This window comes from Anas platyrhynchos, chromosome 18 (assembly GCF_047663525.1).
Source record: "Anas platyrhynchos isolate ZD024472 breed Pekin duck chromosome 18, IASCAAS_PekinDuck_T2T, whole genome shotgun sequence".
In the NCBI taxonomy this organism is placed as follows: domain Eukaryota; kingdom Metazoa; phylum Chordata; class Aves; order Anseriformes; family Anatidae; genus Anas; species Anas platyrhynchos.
Genome location: NC_092604.1, coordinates 3631034 through 3652732, shown reverse-complemented (window position 1 = coordinate 3652732; position 21699 = coordinate 3631034). Strand labels below are relative to the sequence as shown.

The following is a 21699-nucleotide window of genomic DNA, read 5'->3' as shown; positions in this document are numbered from 1 at the left end:
CCACTGGGAGCATCATGGCATTGCTCACACCTGTGCTCAGGGCCGGTGGGGTGGACAGGACAGACAGCCCTGCACCAGGCAGGCGTGCTGCCCCCACTGCACCCTGATGGCAGGAGGGGGCTCGGGGCTCACCTGTCCCCTGGCAGGGGATGACGGGCACCGGCCCCAGGAGAACTGCACTGACCCTGGTGGAAGCAAACCAGTCCTTCAGCCACGGTGTATTCCCCAGGAGGGCACTACAGGGGGGTGAAAGCCTGAATCTGTCCTGTGCAGCTTTCAACTGCAACATTCCCTTCTCCTGTTCCCAAAATTGGTCCATCCTGCAGCAGCCACAGGCCGTGGCAGAGTCCTTCAGCATTTGTCCGGCCAGTGCATAGGGCAGACCCAAAGCTGGGTGAGCCACCACTGGCCCTGGAGCTGCAGCCACGTCTGGAGTCTGATGTTCCAATATTTAATTTGTTCACAGGATACAACTCTGAACTGAGCTAGGAGAGCCATGTCTGGGTTCCTTGGTGGCAGATAAGCCAGACTGAGGTTGTGGCTGGGCTGGCAGCCGGTGGTTGCTTAGGAACTGCACTTGCAGCAAGCAAATGAGCGAGGCAAAATCACACCTAGCTGTTTGTCACTTCAAAGCAGCGTTGTTTCCCGTAGTTGTCTGTGGGGAAAAGAATTTCAGCAGAAAAATGCAACTGGAAGTTAGGAGCTACCCAAGACGTGGCCTGTTCGGGGTGAGGTGATGGGGAGAGAAGTCCCCTAACGGTGTCACGGCACTCACAAAGATGCACCAGCTCCGTGCATGCTTTCTCCAGTATGCAAGGATACAGCAAGCAGTTCGAGGGGAGAAAAAGTCACAGCTAGCAGAGCCAGAGTACAAAAACTTGGGGCTGAACAAAATGAGGAAGTTCAAGTGCAACCCAAACAAGCAGGCAGAGCCGTGGAAGGGGGCCATGCACCGTGTTCCCAGCAGGGTCCTGATGTCCCCATCATGGGCAGCCAACAACTGGTCTGGAGCCTGCAGGTGCTGCAAGGACAGAAGTGTTCCCAGCCGTGGGACATGCAGGGCATGGCTCCACTGACAGCCACCCACCGTCTGCGAGCCCCGGTGGGTGCAGCATGGGGTCTGGCTCCGACACACCACATTTCATGCCACCGTTCTGCCCATGTCACGAAGTGCTGGTCTCAGCATCTCCCGCAATTCCAGCCCCAAAAAGGTTTCAGTGGCCATGGCAGAGCACCCGCAGTGCCCAGTCCTGTGTTACCAACCGTGAGCCTGCCAGGATTTTTTGACCGATACCAGCGATCTCAGAGGATGCCTCAACTTGAGCCTCAAGGACTCCACACAAGATTTATTTTGTTACTCCCAGAAGGTCCCACCGCAGGGACAGACATTTCTGACCCGAGGCTCTCCAAGACCCAATGCAACACCAACAGCCATTCCTGTCGAGTGTTTCCCTCCTGCTCCCGGGGCCATGCAGTGCCACGGCACGGACGCAGCAGGGTGACTGAGCTCCTCCCAGCCCACCCATAGCAAAGGATGATAATAAGGGGGGAAAAACACTTTGAAATCGGCAACGTGCTGGGAGACAAGAAGCACAGCATGGAGTTCCCTTGCAAACGGTGACTTCTTGCCACTGATTGGTGGACTGGAGACTTTTTGGAAGCTAAAGAAAGATTGCGGGTGGCCCAGGGGGTGGGAGTGGGGTGCACTGGGGGGTGGCACCTGCAAAGGGGTTGGTGCTGGTGGGGGTCAGTGGGGTGTCCAGTGAGCCGGGAGGTGCTGGGGAGGGGACTGGTGGTGCAGTAGGGAGACACAGAGAGCACAAACCAGTACACAGGGACAGAGCTGCCAGGGAAATGGGATGTGGGGGCTTATGGTGGCTGCAGGGGCTCTTGGTGTGTCTAAAGAAGAGCCCTCAGATGCACTTGTGTCTCCTCAAGGATGGGGCAAGCATCACCCACAAGCATCAGCCACACCACCAGGCTGCGAAGCCCCAGCACAGCTGCTGCCCCTCACACCCATCAGCAGCACCAGCGTCCTGGTGGAAAAGAGCAGCAAGGTGCAAAATCCAGATCCCCTGACACAAGGCCCGGTGTCCCTACAGCCATGCCCCATAGCTCAGGTGCTGCTTGCATGTGTGCAGCTGCAGCTCCGAGTTGCTTTGCTCCATGTGTGATTCCCATGGCAATCAGTGAGTTTTCTCCCAAACCGGGCTTGCCCTGCAGCAGCAGCACATCCCCAGAAAGGGCTGACAGCTCCCCAGAGCACACGGGATCCCTCAGCAGCTCCATCCTGCTGATGTGACATCTGAGCCACCCCACCAGCCTGGGAGCGGGGGACAGGGACACTGGGGCATGCAAAATGTGCCGTGCAGATGTGGGTGCCGTGCTCTGTGCCTGTACAGCAGGGGCTGGTGCTGGGCACTCCGGCAGCTCCCCAGCTGTAGCTGTGTGCCTGCAAGAGGCAGCCAGGGCCCTGCAGCGGTGTCCCTGGGACAGCAAGTGTGCAAATTCACAGCTCCTGGTGCACTCGGTGTCCTGCAGGCTGTGTGTTGTGTGCACAGGGATGCTCATGCCATGGCTGCACAGCCCAAAGCTTGTGTAGATTAAGCCCTGCTCTGCCCTGCCAGGGGATGCTTGTGCTCCTCGAGGGTGATGATTCAGACAATCCTCTGGCACAGCTGCAGTCAGCGTCACAGGGGTCAGCTGTGCCTGGGTGGCTGCCGGGGTGTCCCCGAGCTCATGCCAGCCGCAGGGACCAGGCAAGGAGCCGGCTCCCTTATCGCCCTCCTGCACTTGCCCGCCGCCCCTCTCCCCCATGGCTCCTGGCCCGGCTCATGCAGGGGCTTGGCAGCGATGGGAGGGAAGCTCACATTGTGGCTGCCCACTGCGGCCGGGCTGCAGGAGAAAGCAAGGATTTCCTGGCCTGGAGCAAGTCCTTCCCGTCCCCTCCCTGCTGCAGGGGCTGGGGATGGGCTGCTCCTGCTGGGCTCTGCGCAGGGAACCAGCGGCTGCCCCTGCACGGAGGCAGCAGGGATGGAGCTGGGATTTTGCTGACACTACCCTGCAGTGCCAAAATCGTGTCCCACCAGCTCTGTTCTACCACATGCACAAAATCTCTGCTCCAAGAGGAGATCCTGGGGTTGGGGTTGGTGTGGGGTGGCCTCACAGCATTGCACAGGGTAAAAAGGTTAGGAAACAAAAAGCTTGGGCAAAAGTTAGGAAGGGTGATTCTGGCGGCAACCTCAGCACGGTGCAGGCTGGATTTGGGTCCCCTGGGCTGTGGCTACTGCTCCCTGCTCAGAGCCAGGAGCAGCCCAGTATGTCTTCCAAGGCTGAACATTCGCTCACGCACAGAGACACAGAAAATGGCCCTACAAGCCCCAGCTGGGGACACCTGGCTCAGCAGCTCACATGCACAGCCACCAGCTTCCCTCCTCAAATTTCATTTCTCCTCTCAGGTGAGAAAGCGCTTCCTGTGGACAGGGGCCAGGCCAGGATGCTGCGAGCTGCCAGCACCCACACTGCTGCAGGTCCCCTGCACAACCCACTTTTGTTTTCGCTGCAAGTAGCCATGTGTGGTGATGCTGTGGCAGCCTGCTTCTGCCATGCCACAGCCACAGGGAGATGTCAGAGGTTTGCTGCACCTGGAGATGTTTTTTAGGTTGTTTTCCTGTTATTTTTCCATGATTGGGAATCCCAAGGCCTTGGCAGGAGGGGAAGGGGTGTCACCTATTGTCCTGACCTAGGGCACCCCCAGCATTTTGCCATTATCCCACTCATCCCCAGCCTACGGACAGCTCGGGGACATCACCGTCCTGTCCCCAGCAAAGGTCCAGGCTGAAGCAGAGACACGGTTCCCATGGGAAGCAGCGGACCCTGCGCAGCACCCAGCTCCCAGCCAAACCCTTGGCTCCGGCTCCCTCCCCGCGGAGGTCTGTTTTCTGTCCTGCCGTCTGCTTGTCCTCCCCCAGCTCAAACAGTCCCCGTTTGTTTGGCTTTTGCTGCCGGCTGGAGCCAGGGCCGCGTGCCGGGGCCGCCCGTGCACAAGGGCCCCTTGTTCACCGCCGCTCGCTGGCCTTCCTCCCTCCTCACTCGCCTCTCGCCTGCTTTAGCAATTATCCCAATTAGCAGTGCCCCCTCCCTGCTGCCTGGCTCCAGCATGGCCCTCGTCCCTCCTGCTCTGTGTTGGTGGCAGCTGCCCTGCCGTGCACACAGGGCCACTGGCCATGGGGATGTGGGCACCTGGGAGATGGCTGCCTGCCCCCAGGCTGGGAAGCAGGGGGATTTTGCAAAATTCAGGCACCTAGAGGCCCGTGCAGGACACCAGGACTTCCTGCAGGCTCTGGATGGAGCACGAGCATGGTTGTGCTCAGCCCTGCAGCTGCCAGCCCTGCAGCATCGGCACCTCCACGTCACCTTCGTGGTGGTTTCCCATCCTGCCCCAACCTCGGGGTGACACCACGGGGCCGCGGAGCGTGGGTTCAGCCCGGTGGCTTCCTGCACACTGTGACCCGCACGGCGCTGCTGACACCTTCCTCCCACAGCCACTGGCTTCACAAGAGCCTAGGGCAGGTGCTGGAAGTTTCCACTCGCCAACACAGCCTGGGGCCGTGGCTTCCTGCAGCAGTTCCCAGCAGGGCCCTGTGCTGGGGCCACCTTCCCCTACAGAGCCCCAGGGAGCCACGCAGAAGCACCCCCAGCAATGCACATCCCCCGTGCATCAGGGCAGGCAAAAAACTCACACCCCGTCCCTGTGACACAGTCCTGAGCCACAAGGGGAGCAGACCAGCCCCAGCCGTGGCCACGACAGTGCGGTGGCAGTGTGGGCAAGCTCCTGCCAAAAGGACTGTGCCGTGGTCATGCCAGGACATGGCTTCTTGGTGGGGGCAGCAGGCGGGGCGAGCGATGCAGTGCCTGCCAGGATGGCTGCGAGCACCCCATCTCGTGCTGACAGCAGCCCCGGGCACCCAGGGTTTGAGCTTTGCAGCTCGAGCCAGCCTGTCCGCTCCCATTTACATCTGCTGTGTTTGCAAGCTCCGGGTTCACGCAGCCTGGCAGCACCGCGCTGCTGCAGAGCCTCCTCCGCAGCTCTGCCAGCCCCAGTGCAATGTGTGTGCGTCAGGGTCCTCCCATGACCCTGTCACACGTCTGCAGAGCCTGTTCTGCCCTAGGAGGATGGCAATCATCCTTGAGCATGCACCCAGAGCAGCACCTTCTTCCCCGGCCGTAGGACCATGACTGCTCCAGAGCATCCTGCAGGCTGTGTGGGTGCCTGGTGCTCTGCAGCACTACAGCACTACTACAGCCCTACCACCCACAGCTGCCCCCAAAATCCACGCATGCGCCTGGCAGACAGGGATGTGGCTCATGGTGGTGTGGGTCTGTGGATATCCCTGTTCTGCTCCCAGGGCGAGCGCTTTGGTGGCTCCCCCGGCACTCTGGGCATCCCTGTCCACTTCCAGGTCGGATCAGCAGCTTTCTGGTCTTCACATCCCCATGACACTAGGCATGGGGCTGGCTCTGGTGGGATGGCTTGCTCCCCGCAGCCTGCATGGAGCACTGGCCTGTGGCTCCTCAAGGTCCCCAGGGCCCCTATCCACCAGGGCAGGGGAAGAGAGTGGCTGCAGGGGGTCAGGCAGGGAGATGCTTGTGCCTCTTACCCCTGCCTCCGAGCCTTGTGAGCACTCTTGAAGCCCAGGACAAGCAGGCTCTTCTGGCTGGGCTCTGCCCATTCTTCCTGGTCCCATGCAGGAGCTGCCCATCCTCCTGCAGCATCCCAGTACAGCTCCTGACACCATATATTTTGGCCAGATCCTTGGAGAATGGAAGAAACTGGGGAGAGGAAAGAGGTGGTAGAAACTCCAAGGCCATATGGTGCCCATCAGCCCTGGAGCCCCCTCCTGTGAAGTCAGGCTCTCATCCAAAGTGATGCCAGGGAATTCCTGGAGGCTCCAGCCCTACAACCCCGACTCCCCCAGGCACCAACCCCTCCCCAGCTCTGTGAGCCGCCACGCTTCCTCCAGCCAGCCCTGTGCTGCAGCTCTCACCAATGCACACTCACTCGGCTCGGCTCAGCTCAGCCCTGCTCAAACCACAGTAAAGGTACAGGCACCCCGGGGGCCCCCGCACACCCCTGCCCGCAGTGCTGGGCGTGTGGGAAGGAGCAGCTGCAGGAGCAGCTCCTGGCTGCACACCCACACCGCTCCCACGGGGGGGAAAGCAAGATCCTCCGGTTCAAACTCACCCAAACTTAGCTAGAAATGCAACCACGGTACTCTGTGTCAGCACATCGGTTGCTCAAGCTGAGCAGATGCGATAGCAGGAGAGCTGGGGATACCTGCAGGAGATGCAGGTGCAGGTGCAGGTGAAGGAAGGGGAGCAGGCTGTGCCCCCAGGCCCTGCGGGGGATGCCAGGAAAGTCACACCAGGGCAGCAGGATCACACTGCCCACAAGTGTGACTGCAGCCGCCGTGTGCAGGGCTGCATTCAGAGCAGAGGGCTGCAGCAGCACTGCCCAGATACAGGGACCTGCCCAGGTCCCATCTAGCGCATCTGGGGATGTTTTCCTGAAAAAAAGCCCAAATTTCACTGCAAAAACAAATTGCTACTTCAGTGCTCAGCTGCTTGCTCTTTGGAGCTGTTCCCCAGCCAATGCAGAGCACAGTCCTGCAGTCTGGGGCAGGACAAGCTTGGGGACAGAATCCTGCACGGGTGCCAGGACCTCGTGTGAGGCTCAGGCTCACCAGAAGCGACGTGAGGTCCCTGCTGAGCTGCTGGCAACATCTTGGGTGCGCAAGCGGCCGCCGCACCGCCTCCTTCCCCATGACCCAGTTTGCATCCTCGCCGCTGCATCCCGCCGCGCCACGCTGTCAGGTTACCAGTGCTGGGCTCTCCCAGGGAGCCAGCCGAGCAAGCGCTGAATGTCACTGCAATTACACGGCGTCTGCCTCAAGCCCAGCATCCCTGGCACCAGCGCTGCTCCACCAGCTCCCAGCAAAAGAGCCGGAAAGAGCTGCTGTGTCCCTGCTCTGATACACGCTCCTAAGCCCCAAACCCCTCAGGCATTATTAAACCCAGCTTTAGCTGGGCTGAAAGGGCAGCGGGAAGGTTTCTGCAGAGCTGCCATTTCTATTTCTGACCAGTCTGTTCCGTTTCTCTTAGGCACAAGGTGTTTTCTAAAGGACATGGGTCTGCCTTGCACCAATTGCCCTAAATCCCTGCTCTGTGTCCTTGAGGCTGCTCTCCCTCACCAGCAGCCCCAGGAGGCTCTGGGTTTCCCTGTCAGCCCCTAAATCACAGCAGAAGGGGAGGGGAGGGGGAGTTCATAACGTGACAGTACTGCTGCTGGGTCAGTCTGGACAGTCCCATTCCAAATCAGAATCCAAAAATAGCCAATGTGCTGCTCAGTGGGGTTTTGGCTGTCTCCAAGGCCAGAGGTCCCAACACCTCTCTGCCCTTGCTCACAGTTTGACCTTCATGGTGAAGATGCTTTTCGCTGTGTAGATACAGGGAAATAAAGTTGGAGTCTCCTGTGTTGCCAGCTAAGGGCTGTTGCCTCTTGTCCTTTCACTGTGCACCTCTGGGAAGAGCCTGGCTCTGCCCTCTCCCTCCTCCCATGAGACAGCTGTGGAAAGCAATGCATTTTCCATGAGACTTCTCTGACGGCTGAACATCCATGGGGCTGCAGGCAGGGAGCTGGCAGGGAGGGGATTGAAGGTCACCACACCCAGGGGAGAGGAGACAGCCTGTCTGGCCCTGCTGCCTTGATTTCCTCTCTTCCCATCTCCACCTGTTCTGTCCTGCCATCCGAGGACACCTCGGGGTGCTCCCTGCTGCAGGGAGGGCCACCCGCAAGGTGGGCGCCCGGTGCTCAGCAGGGGCTCTAGGAGTGGCCACAGTATTAAACACTAAAATGATTTAATAGTAAAAATAATGAGCTTTAGGAACATCCATAACATATAATGGGCTTTAGGAACATCCACGGTTATGGCCATAAAACCACACGTACATGTCTCTTCTGCCACGGAGTTTATTGTTCCCACAATCTCCAAGTCTGCCTATGGTGGCATGGGGATGAGGCGTGGGCTTTAGAACACTTTGCAAATATATCCTGAGCACCATGTTTCTTACACTGGAGTTTGTGTAAAGGCTGGATGCCTAGGAATGACCATTTCCAACCCCCCGCAGATGCAATCAAACAGTACTGCAAGTGCATAAATGGTCAGGTCCTGGCTGCCACCAACCCACACGATTTTGCTGCTGCGAACAGCAACCAGAGCAGAAATAGCTGGCTCACAGTAAGAATTTCTCCTGCTTTCTTGGCAGATGTTTTAACAGCATTCCTCCATCAAAACTGTGTTTGCTCAGCTTGGGCAGGCGCCCATCCGTGGGAGCTGAGCGGCTGCCCCGCTCTGCACAGCAGCACACTGCTGGCTGCCACCCCCGTGCCACTGTGTGCTGATACCACCTCGTCCAGTTCTGGAGGGATGCAGCCCTGGGGGGTGGCGATCGTGGCACCTGGGATCCTGTCTTAATCCTTCCTTCATGTTGGTGCTCTACACTGCACATCAGCGTGCAGGGAAGGAGAGAGTCCTGAGGGGATAGAGCACGGAGAGCACAGAGCACGAGCAGCAGACTCACCCCTTGGCCAGCTGCAAGGCAGAGCACCCAGCTGGTGCCACGGCCCACTAGGGACCTGCTGATCACAGCTGCCCTCTGGAAAGCTGAAGGTGAGCTCATTTTTGTGGATGAATTATCTGTGTAATGAGTGATTCGCCAGTGCAAAACAAGCCCATTGTGAGAAGCAGGTTGGATTTTGGAAAGAGTTGTTGATGTGTACCTGACCTGGTCAAACAAAGTGCGTAAGGAGAGCACCAAGAAGTGGATAGAAGAGGCATGAGTCAGTGCAAAAGCAGCCCAGGTGCTGAAGACAGATGCAAGGACAGCAAAGAGCAATGGCCAGATTTGCACACAGGGTAGAGGGGCCCTGCACATCAGGCTGGTGAGCATGGCGCTGGCTTCCCCTGGCTCCAGTGAAAAGCAAAGCCACGGGCAGTCACAGCGCAGGGCTGGCGCCAGGAGAGGAAGAAGCCATCCTGCTAGAGCAGGTCACTCCCGGCACACATCATTAAGCCGAAGTGCAACAAAATCCCAAGTGTGCAGTTGGACGAAGCTGATTTTGGCTGATGGAAATGAGGAGGAGGAAATTTAAGGTCAAGTTATCTTCTGGCACAACCATTCGTCTCCGCGTGGTTGCGCCAGCAGTGCCACGCCACTTGATACATCTGTAAAGCAAAGTTTGGAAACGATCAGTTTGTGACACTGGAAACCAAGGAGTTCACAGAGAAGTTGTGGTGGCAGGCAGGGCAGTCCCAGCAGTCACACTGAGGACCAACCACCATTCGAATACAAAAAGCAGAACTTTGTTCAGCTGGGTGGCAGGAAATGAACCCACTGGCAAAGCCGCTCTTGTGTCTGCCCAAGGAGAGCCCAGCCCTGCACGCCAAGAACTGCAGAGCGGACCCAGGGCACTCTTGGTCTGCTGGAAAGGACACAGAAAATGGGAAAATAATTTACCAATGTTTGTAATACCCAGAAACATCAGCACAGAGCTCAAAAACACACAGAATGTCCCCATGAAACATAAAGACGTACATTTACAATAACACACAATAAGAAATATGTTTATGAAAGATAGTAAGTACAGCAGCTGGAGTTGTATATGTGACCAATTTGGACAGTATAACCAGGGGCCATGCAGCAGGAATAAGGGTTTGCCCAGGCCCAAAGGTTCGAGCCTCCCTCCCACAGGGCTGGGATTTGCTCTGGATCTCCCTTGAGTGTGGCTGGCAGGGAAATGTCCGTGCTTTGGAAAACGAGGTTCTTTTCAGCTTGGGATAGAAACCAGAGATCTTGGTGGGACCAACTCAGTGCAGGAAAAGGGCAAACTCTGTACCTCCAACTGCTATTTCAGGCAGTGTTTATGTGACTCTCATGGGGGCTGTTCTAATGCTGAAGAAATGAGAAGAATCCTGCACCTGCCCTGCAGCCAGGCCCAGGTACCCCTCCATGAGCTGAGGCAAAACCCAGCCAAGAGAAGCCTGGAGAGCCCAGCCAGCCTTGTTGAGCCTTCCGATGTTGAGATGAAAACAGAAAGCATCCATTGTTGGAAACAGGAAAAAAACCTCCCTTGCACTAGACCTAACAAGTGGCCAAGGACCCTGTCAAGCCCTACACAAGTTCTAGGAGAAAAAGCAGAGCCAGCCTTGGCTTGGGCTGCAGATGTCTCCAGGAGTGTGTGCACAGGTGTAGGAGAGAAGCTGCTGCGCTGGGATGGGGATGACCCAGTCCACGTCCAACAAGTGCAGGAAGCCATCAGGGCAACACGAGGATCCCCAGCACCTTGGCACAAATACACTCTTATTCAGCAGAAAGGATCCCTGATATCATTTATGATTATTTTTAAATAGAGCTGTTGCTTAACTCACTGAATAGCAGAATAATAACACTGTGTGGCTGGGTCAGCATGGGGATGCCACATGAATTAATAACAGAAAATGGCTCACCATCACTCACTTCCTGCAATTTCCTTTGCTCTGTGACTTCAAGCATAATACATCAGTTCTTCGTATCTGCATCCAAAAGTGCTAGCAGGAAAGTAAGAAAAAAAAAAAAAAAAGAAAAAAAAAGGAAAAAAAAAAAAAAGATGACATGGAGAGGACAGGGAAGATTAAGGGAATCCCTGTTTAACACTGTTAGGGTGCTAGACAGCAACAGCCTCACTCTGCTTTCGGCAGGTGATCAGATCAAAGAACTATGCTTAGCGGGACTAGAGGCAGAGCCACTGCAAAAACCTTCGTGCAGCACAGAACGGGCAGGTTACAGGCGCAGCCGCCAGCACTGCCGAGAGGGGCGTACGGGGTGCTGGTGGCAGGGGCAGGTGGAGCTGCAATGCCCAGAGGGATGCCACGCTCTCAGGTGGGCCCAGCTCAGGGACGCAGCAGGGTCCAGGCACCATGGGGTTTGGTTGTCTTCTCCGGGCCAGGCACCTGGGTGGGAGTTCATTGCCTGGAGCTCGTCTGGCTTGAGCTGAGAGCGGCTGCTGGGATGTGTAAGGCCTGGTGGAGCTGAGCTTTCCCCAAGGCTGACAGTGGGGACACGAACTGCTCAGTGAGTACATGAGCTCTTGTATCCATCCTGGGGATAGCGGGGAAAGTGATGGTGTGAAGGTGTGATGTAGGTTTGCTGTCCCAGTGCAGCTCCAGACGCTACAGCTCAAGGGCTTCACTGCAGCAAGGGCTGGGGTCAGCCAGCTGGGTCGTGGTGTGGAAACCTTTGCTGGCTGGAAACGTGTGCTGCAGCAAGGCAGGGGGAAGGATATCAAAATCCAGGCAAAATCCTGAGGCCAATGGACCAGAGGGAAGGAATACAAAAAGCAAGACAGTTGCAGAGGGTGGCACGTGCAGCAAAACCCCTACAGCACCCAAAGGATCCCAGGGAGCCTGATCCCAAGGGTTGGTGTCTGCCTGTGCCAGTGAAGGGGGGCAAAGCAGCAAGACCAGCCCCACATGCTGCTCCCCAGCGCTCTGCAGGGCTCTGGGGGCGTTATGGGTACCCAGTGGTGCGTGACCCCTGCTCACTCACTGTGCCGAGCCCACCAAACCCCTCGTGGACCACGGAGACCCCGTGCCCTGCTGCCCCCTCCCTTGAGCTCCTGGGGGTTCAGGATGCTCGGTTGGGTTTTGCCCTCAGCCCTCACCAGCGGGGCAAGGCTGGCTGTGGGTCTGGAAGTGGGGATGGGGCCATGCGGTGCAGGTGGGGAGGCCGGGGCCGGCCCAGCATCAGGGCCAGGTGGGAAGCGTGTTCCCACCGCTAAGGCCGTTCCCCAGCCCCAAATCCCACGCGGGCCTCCCGCGGGGAGCCCTTTGCCCCCTATACCACCCCCCTCCACCACCCCTGGTGGGACCCCAGCCCTCGTCCCCCCCGCACCCCATCAGAGGAGCCCCCCGCGCGGCAGCGCTCGCAGCAGCGCCGGCTGCTGAGTCACTGCAGCCCCCCCCGGAGCTCCGCGCTGGGTCCCGGCCGGGGGTGGGCAGCGGCGGCGGGGGGCGGCGGGGCCGGGGCAGGAAGGAAGGAGCGGGGCGGCCCCGCGGCGGGCGGAGGGGGCGGGCGGGGGGCGGAGGGCGCTGCGGCCGCGGGCCCCGCGCTGCTGCTGCTGCTCGAGAGAGAGAGAGAGAGAGAGAGAGAGAAATGTGAGCCGGCTGCACCACTGCAGCGGCACTGCGGGCGCCGGGAGCGCGCAGGGAGCGCCTCCGCGCAGCGCCCGCGCCGCCGGCAGCGCCGAGCCCCGGGGGACGGCGGGGAGGGAAGCGCCGGGAGCCCAGCGCCGGGGCTCGGCCGGGAGCCCTGCACCTGCCGAGCGGCGAGCGGGGGGCCGGGGCCGGCCGGCGGCCCCCCAGCCCTGCACCGGCTCGGTTGCATCAGCCCTCTCCGGGGCGCTGCGCGGCCGGGGCTGCGGGGGCTGCCTCCTCCCCCGGCGGAGCTACCGGAGGCGGCGGGGCCGCCGGCAGCCCCGGCCTTTGCGGGAGGCCGCCCGGGGATCGCCCCCCCCCAGACCCTCCGCAGCCCCGCCGAGGCCGGGCGGGCTGCCCGAGGCGGCGGCGGGGCCGTGGGAAGCCGGGCGCGGCGGGCGCGCAGCCGGCAGCATCCCCGCGGAGCCCGCGTCCCCCCGCCTGCCTTTCAGATAACCTTTAGCCGCCCGGGCCTCCCCGCCTCGGCCGCGGGGCCGCAGAGGGGCTCTGGAGGCTGAAAGCAGGACGCGGCCGCAGCGGGACCCCGCATCCGAAGCGTCGCCCCCGGGGCTGCAGCCACGCAGGTAACGAGCCGCAGGCACCGGGGCTCTCGGCCGGCCTGGCCGGGAGCATCGCCCCGCGGGCACGCAGGCGCGGGTGTGAGTGTGAGTGTGTGTGTGTGTGTGTGTGTGCAATGTGTGTGTGCACCGCCGGGCTGTGCGCAGCGCTTCGTGCCCGCAGTTTGCTGCGGGGGGCAGATGCTGGGGGCCGCGGGGCCCCGGGGGCTGGTGTTGGTGCGAGGCACCGCGGGGAGCTGCGAGGGCTCAGCCTGAAGGGGTGTGACAGCGCGAGTGCGGCGGCCGCTGTCCGAATCCTGTCCGAATCCTGTCCATCGTGCTGCGGGTGAGGCTGCGTGAGCCCTGCGGGCAGCTGGCCCCGGGGCTGCTGCTGGGAGCGGGGGGAGCCTGGGCTGCCTGCAGGTCGTGGGGTGCGGGACGTGGGGTGCGGGATGCGAGGCCGCTTTCCCCGGGGCAGGTGTTGCAGGATGCTCCCGGGATCCGGTGCAGCCAGGGCATGTCCCCCCCCTCCCCCTCCCGGACATCCCTCCTGGGGTCAGGCAGGGATCCAGCCCCCGCAACTCTTGGGCATCTAGGGCTGAAGCCCCCTGACCCATCAGTGCCCCCTCCTCAGCCAGATGGCCCCCCCAGGTCCCCTCTGTCATGCCTGGCAGGGCTCGGTGGGAGCAGGCATCCTGCTAACAGGATTTGCAGTGTGATGGAGGAGAAGCGCCTTCGCCCTTCCAGGAGAGGCAGGCTGTCGCTGGGTCTGCCCAAGGGAGAAAATGGCCTCGGGCTGGCTGCCTGTACCCCATTGCCTGTCCCCAAACATGGCCCGACATCCCCAGCAGCTCTGGGACAAGGGCAGGGAGCCGTGGAGGGGGAGAGATGATAGCAGGGACAGATCAGGAGCGCGCGATAGAGGTAAAAATAGATCCACAGAGCAGAGGAGGGGCTAAACGTGAGCGAAAGCCCTGAGCACAGGCAGGCCGGGGGGGGAGCCCCCCCCAGAGGGCCCTGCACACCCAGTGGGGCACACAGGGACCCCCGCACTGCCCGGGCATGGTCCCCAGGGCAGGGGGGTCCACAGGGCCTTTCCCAGCCATGGAGGAGATGCCCGGGGGGAAATACCTTCCAGCTCCCACATCCGCCGGCCCAAAGCATGGAGGGCAGATGGACAGGACCGGTAGGGCCGGTGCTGCGGGCAGCAGAGAGCCAAATTGACAGGATGGAGGCAGGCATGCGTCCGCAGGGAGCACTGTCCGGCAGAGCTCCAGCCAGCCCAGGAGCCAACCTCCTCTTGCTTTTCCTTTCCAGTGAGCACGAAGCTGAGCTGGGGACGGAGGCGCTGGCCACAGTGGGGAGAAAGCATGTAGCAGCCCCGGCGCCGGGCAAGGTGAGCGCCCGCCCGGGCGGGATGCGCCCCGTGCCCTGCGGGAGCTGCCGGTGACAGCAAGTGGGAGAGCCGGGAAGTCAGAGCAAAGGAATTTGCAAACATTCTTCAGAGCCACGAGGAACCCAAGGCGGTAAACAGGAATAAAGGCTGGGTGGAGGCGGGGGCTGCCCCCCGCAGCACTGCCCACATTTCTGCCACAGCACACCCCCCCCCCAAGCTGCCTGCCCGAGCATCGCCCAGCACTGCAGGCATCCATTTGCCATTTCTGACTGCAGCCTGTCCGGTGTGGAAGTGCCAGTGAGGGCAAAGGGGGGAGCTGCCGAGTGGCAGGCGATGTCACATTAACGTCCCGTGAGGCGCCACGGGGAGCAGACGCTTTGATCGCCTGCCCGAGAGCGTCCTCAAAGGCGGGCGCGGGCAGGATGCGGCCGTGAGCGCCGCTTTCCCCTGCGCGCCTCCGGCACCCCGGGGTGGCCGGAGAAGAGGGGCGCAGGGCCTGCACGTCCCCCATGTCCCCAGGATGTCCTGTGCTGGCAGCTGCCCCCCTTGCTCCTGCTTCATGGCCAGAACGAGATTGAAAGCGCTGCATGCTGCCGGCATGTTTTAGCCTCATGCAGGCGTCCCTCGGAGAACCCAGAGCAGTGGACAGTAATGTGAAAACCATACTCATGTCGTGTCTGAAAGGGCAACAGGTCATCATTAAAATGGAGGCGATGAAAATCATCCACCCGGAGAAGTTTTCAGAGCTGCAAGCATCGCAGCCACGCTACACACCGGCCCCACGCCGTGAGCCGCCCCTCGTGGCCAAGCGCGCGTGGCCCTCCGAGTCCGAGATCATCGTCAACCAGGCGTGCGGGGACATCCCGGCACTGGATGCCACCCCCGGTCCCCTGCCGCTGCCCCGGACTCCCCCCCTGCCGCGGCGCGAGCGCGGGTACCAGGGGCAGCGGAAAGGCAGCTCAGAGGTGTGCTACCACCGGCAGCCGCCGTCGGACGAGGTGATCGTCAACCAGTACGTGCTGCACCCCTCAACGCCCTGCGAGCCCCTCGAGTGCCCCACCTGCGGCCACATGTACAACTTCACCAACAAGCGGCCCCGCATCCTCTCCTGCCTGCACTCGGTGTGCGAGGAGTGCCTGCAGATCCTCTACGAGTCCTGCCCCAAGTACAAGTTCATCTCCTGCCCCACCTGCAAGCGGGAGACCGTGCTCTTCACCGACTATGGGCTGGCGGCACTGGCTGTCAACACCAGTATCCTCAACAGACTGCCGGCCGAGGCCCTGGCCGCCAACCCTGTGCAGTGGAGCAGCGACACCGACCGCAGCTGCTACCAGACCTTTCGCCAGTACTGCGGGGCCGCCTGCACCTGCCACATCCGAAATCCGCTGTCTTCCTGCACCATCATGTGAGGCCCGCGCCCGCGCCCTGCCCCGGCCCAGCCCCATCGGGGAGAGGACAGAGGATGGTGCTGCGCCCTGCCAGCCCCTGGCTCCAGGCGATCCAGCTGTGCGTGGAGGGGGCAGAGCTGATCCTTCCTACAGCCACGGACATGGGCTCACTCCCACTCTGGGCTCACCAGCGCTGGTGGTGGGGATGCTGCGCTCTGGGACATGGCGGGGATCTGGTGGCAGCCCCCCACGTGCCAGTGGTGCTCAGGGAGAGGGACATCAGGATCAGGGTCTTGGCACACCCCTGGGCATCTGTGGCAGCCCCACTGCGACCAGCATCGAGCATCCCAGGGGCTTCTCCCTCCTCTCCCAAGAATGGACACTCAGTCCCACCGGTGACACCCTACCCATCGCCCCGCAGCTGGTGGTAACGGCACGAGGGGCCCCAGAGCGGCACGGTGCCCAGCACGGGACAGGAGCAGGTGTGAGAACAGGCCCCCATCACCCCCCCCCCCCCTTCTCTGTAAGTTATTTGCCAAAGCTTTCATCTCAGCGGCCAAGCTGCCGTGCGTCTGAGTTGCCGAAGCCACGCCAAGCCGCCACACCGGTGTGAGCAGACACGCGGCCCGTTTCCTCCGCAGGCCCCTGAGGAAAGCTCCTGTTTGTCCTCGTTTTGGAGGATTCTTGTTTTTCCCTGTCTGTCCCAGGCCGCTGTGTGTTCACCAAGGCATTGCTCTGTGCCCGTTCTCTGTGGCTTCATCCACCCAAGGCTGCGAGGGACCCTGTGCCCTACACTGATGCCCTGTGGGGCAGCAGCCTCCTGCGCACTGTCTTGCTTTCTCCAGGGCATCTGGAGGGGGAAGTTTGCTGCCAAAAAAAAAAAAAAAAGCAAAAAACAAATAAACAAACAAACAAAGTAAAAAAGAAAAAGCCATAATTTGCAGGTGCTCCGATGGGGCTGAGCACTGCAGCACCAGGGCAGGAGGCAGAGCCCCAGCACAGCCCCCAGGACATCGGAGCTGGGGAAGCTGGGGGGGGCCCATGGAGCTGCCCCCTCCCACTCTGCTCCCAGGCATTTCAGGAGCAAGGAGCAGCCCCAGCACCAGCTGGAGCCCAGCAACCACCCAGGCAGAAGGACCAGGCCTCCATCGCTTGCCCTGAGGAGTAGTTACCGCTGCCAGCGAAGCCCTGGCACCACCCTGCTGCCCAGGGTTGGGGGGGCGCAGAGAACGGGGGCCAATACCAATTCTGTTCTGCTCTGCCAATGCCTCCCGCTGCTGGTTGTGACAATGATCATGTTTTATACCCGGCCTTGTTCAACCCCAATCAGTCTCCCCAATAAAGATTATATTGGAACGAAGAGCAAGCGAGGATGTTGGGGGTGTGATGCTGCGGGGAGAGCGGAGCTGCGCACCGGTGGGGTGTGCCCAGGACACCACGCTGTCCTCACGTGGTTCGTGGGGTTTGTGGTGGTGGTGGGATACCCCAAGGATGGGCTTTCCTGGGGAGCAGGGGCTGCCACATCCCCCTCTGGTTGTGTGTTTGTGTCTCCTCCCTGCCTAGACCCCAGCCCCACAGCTGGGCACTGTGGGATGCCCCGTAACAGGACGCTGCCCCATCCACACCCTGCGATCTTGAATAGCCAGGAGATCTGATCCTCCCCAAGAGATTAAGTATATGGGGGGAGGAAAATTTGTAAGCCTGGTGGCACCCACAGGCAAAGGGACACGGGCAGGGATGGGGCAGGGGTGGGCTCCCTCTGCCCCTCTCTGGCTGCAGGGCCGGTGTGGGTCCTCCTGCAACACAGCCCACACAGGGCATCCCGGTGGTACAGGGAGGCACGGGGCAGCCCCACAGGCATGGGGCAGGCACCACTGCAGGACCAGGGGCAGGCTGTGGTTTGGACAAGGGAGGATGTTCTACAGGACCCAGATCTGCACAAACCTGGGCAGTGAGATCCAGCTGCACCCTGTGCATGGCAGTGCAGGCAAAGAGCATCTGCAGCGAGCACCCAGTGCTTTCTCCAAGGGACACCTGGGGTTGCTGCAATGGGAAATCTCTGGCTAGGACAAGCAGCAATTGCCAGGGTCGAGCTCCCCGGGGTGTCAGCAGCTCCTTTCTGCTGGAGCCACAAGCGAGGACAGAACAACGCAGTGCTGAGCACACCTGAGGACACCTCCGTGTGTGTACGTGCATGCAGGGGCTTTTCGTGCACACGCAGCCCCAGTCGCCTGGTGCTGGGCCCCAAATTTCCTGTCTCTGAGTTGCTGCTGCCTCTGCACTCTGCACCCTGTGGTGGGCCAGGCATTCCCCGCCAGGCACGCAGCGAATGCAGCACCCTCCCCGTGTCCGTGGCTGTGCAGGAGCACACGCTGTGCAGTGCTCAGGGGGAATTTCTGCCCATGAAAACGAAACCATTTCACAGCTCATTGGTGCTGAATTACAGCATCAATAATGCAGCCGGTGCCATCCCTGGCCCTGCACACGCCGCGGCCCTGACCCATCTCTGCAGCCCTGCACCTGCATCCTCCAGCGGATGTGGGGCACACATGCAGCGCCGGGCGCTTTGTGGGTCGGGTGACGTTTCCTGACCTCTCGCCCCAAAGGCCACAATACCGCTTGGAGCAGGTAGCCTGGCCCCAGGGCGGGAACCAAGGCTCCCAGTAACCACTGCCTCCTCCCGTGATCCTGGCGGTGCTCAGGGAGGCTGGGGCGGCCCCAAGCCCTTTCCAGCAGGAGCAGCTCCATCACCCCAACCAGTTCTGAGATCCTTGGCCCCAGGGAAACTCCTCCAGCCATTCCTCAGAGACCGAAGCACAGATCTGGAGACAGTTTTGCTCTCAAAGCAGGGATTTGCTCTTTTTATTACATAAGGATGAAGGGTACAGCATGTCCTCCAATCTCCACGGTACCTCTTGGGCACAGAGTAAATTTAAAGCTGCTAATTTGATTTTGATTCACAACTAAGGAAGAAACAGGGCCTTTCAGGAACAAGTGTTGGGTGACAGCCCACTTCTCCAGCCCTATTTATCTCAAACAAGCACATGCTGGAAGAAGGGCCCAGGCACAATGCTGGGAGGACAGGACCAGGGTGCCAGTGTTCAAGCCCCAGCTGCAGGTGAGCTAAAACATCTCCTGAAGTCACTGCAGCATCCCAAGCCCTGAAACACTCCAGCAGACTCGATGGCCAGGCTGAGCTTTGTGCCTCCGAGGTGAATTTTCAAAGAGCACCGAGTTCCACCAGCTGCTCAAACACAACAGACATCGCTGGGGAGAGGTCCCCGAGCACTGCCCCATCCTGTGCGGGTTGCACAATGCTGGTGGTGACCAGTTCCCCTCTGCACAGAGCTGGGGAGGACCTGGCCATGGTGTGGCCAAGGGATGAGGGCTGCACGAGTCTACGGGAGGGCATGACGTGCTCGGTTCCTGCAGGTTGTCAGGGAGAAAGCTGAGCACCACAACAGGGCCCACCTCAGGGAAGAACATCATGCGTGGCAAACTTCAATGTGGGGCAGCCACACACCCGAAATGGCTGTTAGAGGAGAGAGGAAGCTGCTTGCAACAGCTTCTTTCAGTGCCAGGCTTGCACAATGACACACAACCCTGAGACACAAAGCTAACGGGTTGTGGCAAGGAGCCCGCGTGGCCGGGACAGGTCCCAGGGCAGCGCCGGCCCCATGGGCAGGAAGCAGCTGGGACCTGGTGTTTCCCTGCGGACGAGGCCGGGGAGAGCTGCGGGCAGCCCTGGGTGCCAGCGCCACCATCAAGGTGCACGAGATGCTCCCGGTGCTTTCATGCCATCCCCACGGGTGGCAGCACTCTGGCCCCTCTCGCTCGGGTTGGGGATGGAGGCATGGGGCAGGGCTGAGAGGGAAAGAGGCCATGCTGCTGCCAGCTGTGGTGCCAAAGCAATCAGATGCCTCTGGAGCTGGATGGAGACCCCAAAACCCTGGCCCTGCCTGAGAACTGTCAGGCTTTGTGTGTGCCCCCAGCTGTGTGACACTCGAGGACACCCCAGTGCGACCCTTCCCCACGGGCACCTGTGCACTGCTGGGGACCTGGGCGGGGGGACACGCTGGGCTTTAGAGAGATGTCTGCAGGGCTGGGGACAGCCACGTCGCTGGTCTGAGGACATGGGGTGACCCCCAGTGCCACCAGCAGGGAGAGGCAGTGAAGCATTTGGGGTGCAATGGGATGTCAGGGCTGGTGAGAGGGGGATGGGGAATGACAGGGTGGGTTTGGGGCACCGTGATAAAGTGGGGGGGAGGTGGGGGAGAGCGGGAGAGGGGCTGGGGGCTGCAAGGGAGCAAGTAAGAAGGTGGAGGATGGCTGCAGGGGTGTGTGCATGGGGAGATGGGGGCATTGGTGCATACCAGAGCACAAGGGCCACTGTGCATATGAGAGCAGCTTGGGGGAGGGGGGGCTGTGCAAGGGGACAGTGCCCCCCACCCCACCACAGCCTCCCCTAGCTTTCAGCACACCACCCCAGCCCCTGCTCGGCGTGCCTGCGGCGCTGCCTGCCGCTATCTCAGCACGCTAAATATAACCGAGTCCTTGTGAGCGGACATTGCAGCCGAATTCCTGCGGGCCAGCCCTTCCTGCACGCCGGGGCTGGCCGCCCGCGCTCACACTGCCTGCGATGCCACCGCCCTGAGGCTGGTCCCACACTGCGGCCCCCCAGGACCCTATCCCTTGGGGGATTTGGGGGCTGTTCTCTGGTTTCAAGCTCCAAGACAGCTCAGAGAGAGCAGCATGGATGTGCTGGAGGATGGCATTGAGCATCATGCTCCAGTGCCGGTCCCCATGGGGACAGCTGTGGCCTGGTTTGCCCAAAAAGTGCCCCCTCCCCTGACAATGTAATGTAGAGCAGGGACATGTGCCAGGTGTCCCACACGGTGATGTCGCCCCCCCCCCCCTCTGCATGAGCCCTCCCCTCCCCGCAGGCCTGATGTAGCCAAAAAACACCCCCAGCCAGGCCAAGCTCGCAGTTCTCCTGATGGAGCTGCTCCACTTTGTATAAATAATTACTCCTCGGTGTAATAGGGCAGGTGGGGTGGAGGGGGCCCTGCCAGTCTCTGCCTGACCCATTTTGGGGTGCCCCTCTCCTTTTTCTGCCTCCTACACCATCCTGCAGCCTGAGGCAGTGGCAGCAGCATGACAGTGCCCTCAGCACCTTTGCCAGAGCTGAGGCAATCCAAACAGGTTGGGGGGACACAGCCCCCTGGGTGGGATCTGGGGGAGTAAAAGAGTAAAAATTAGAGTTTCTGCTGTTGTTGCTCATGGTCAAAAGAAGAGTGCTTCGGATGCAAAGAAGCATTCAGGGTCAGTGCAGGGGGCTTTTTCCCAGAGCAAAGCCAATTGCCCCCATGGAGGTGGCCTCAGCTGCTGTCCCAGGGGTGCGGGTATCCCCAAGAAGCTGCCAGCCCAATGTCGCGCAGCACGGCTGGGAGCACTGTCGTGGGCTGGGCATCCCTGCAGGGGGACCTGGGGAGCACTGCATTGTGCCCCCAGCAAGGCTGGCTGCCAAGCAAGGAGGAACATTGCTGCTGAGGTGTTCCCAGTGCAGGCAGGCAGCCGGTGGTCCCAAGAACAGGCTGGCACAGCCCTGGTGCCACAGGCTCCCCTGCCTGCCCTTGTGGGCACGGCGCTGTGAGCTGGGGCCCTGTGGGTCCTGCTGGGCACTGCCTGTGCAGAGCCTTCAGCAGCAGAGCAGTATTTGCTCTCTTATCTCCACGCACGGGGAGGTGAGCAGCTGTGAGAAAGGCACAAGCACGGGCTGGCACCGCTCGGCTGGGGCTGGGAGGCTGTGGGAGCCTGGGTACTGGGGGCGGGGGCAGCAGGCGACCTCTTCCAGGGGGCTGGGGACCACTGGCAATCCCCGTCCTCTCCTCAAGCCACTGCTTGGCCCTGAGGTGTGATGTATGCAGTGCCTGCCTTGGCGTTCCTTCATGGGGTGGCGCATGGCAGGGCTGGCCCCAGGGACATGCTCAGCACCCCCCGCTGTCCTCGTCTCCATCCAGTACAGCATCACGCTGCCCTGCCAGACACCAAACTCAGACAGACACTGC

At 60.9% G+C, this 21699-nt stretch overlaps 1 protein-coding gene across 2 annotated transcripts; it reads left to right on the top strand.

The window, feature by feature from the left end:
* Positions 1-12176: 12176 nt before the first annotated feature.
* Positions 12177-16991, top strand: RNF208 (ring finger protein 208). Of its 2 annotated transcripts, none has more exons than XM_027470823.3 (2): positions 12177-12874; positions 14165-16991. In XM_027470823.3, the coding sequence occupies exon 2, from the start codon at positions 14831-14833 to the stop codon at positions 15650-15652; it is 822 nt and encodes a 273-aa protein (XP_027326624.2). In that variant the 5' UTR covers positions 12177-12874; positions 14165-14830; the 3' UTR covers positions 15653-16991. The 2 variants fall into 2 exon arrangements, with proteins under 2 accessions (XP_027326624.2, XP_027326625.2); XM_027470824.3 differs by lacking the exon at positions 12177-12874 and adding an exon at positions 12989-13193.
* Positions 16992-21699: the final 4708 nt, after the last annotated feature.

Excerpts from the sequence above, each read along its gene's own strand:
- RNF208 (XM_027470823.3), top strand. The coding sequence starts at position 14,831 with ATGCTGCCGGCATGTTTTAGCCTCATGCAGGCGTCCCTCGGAGAACCC.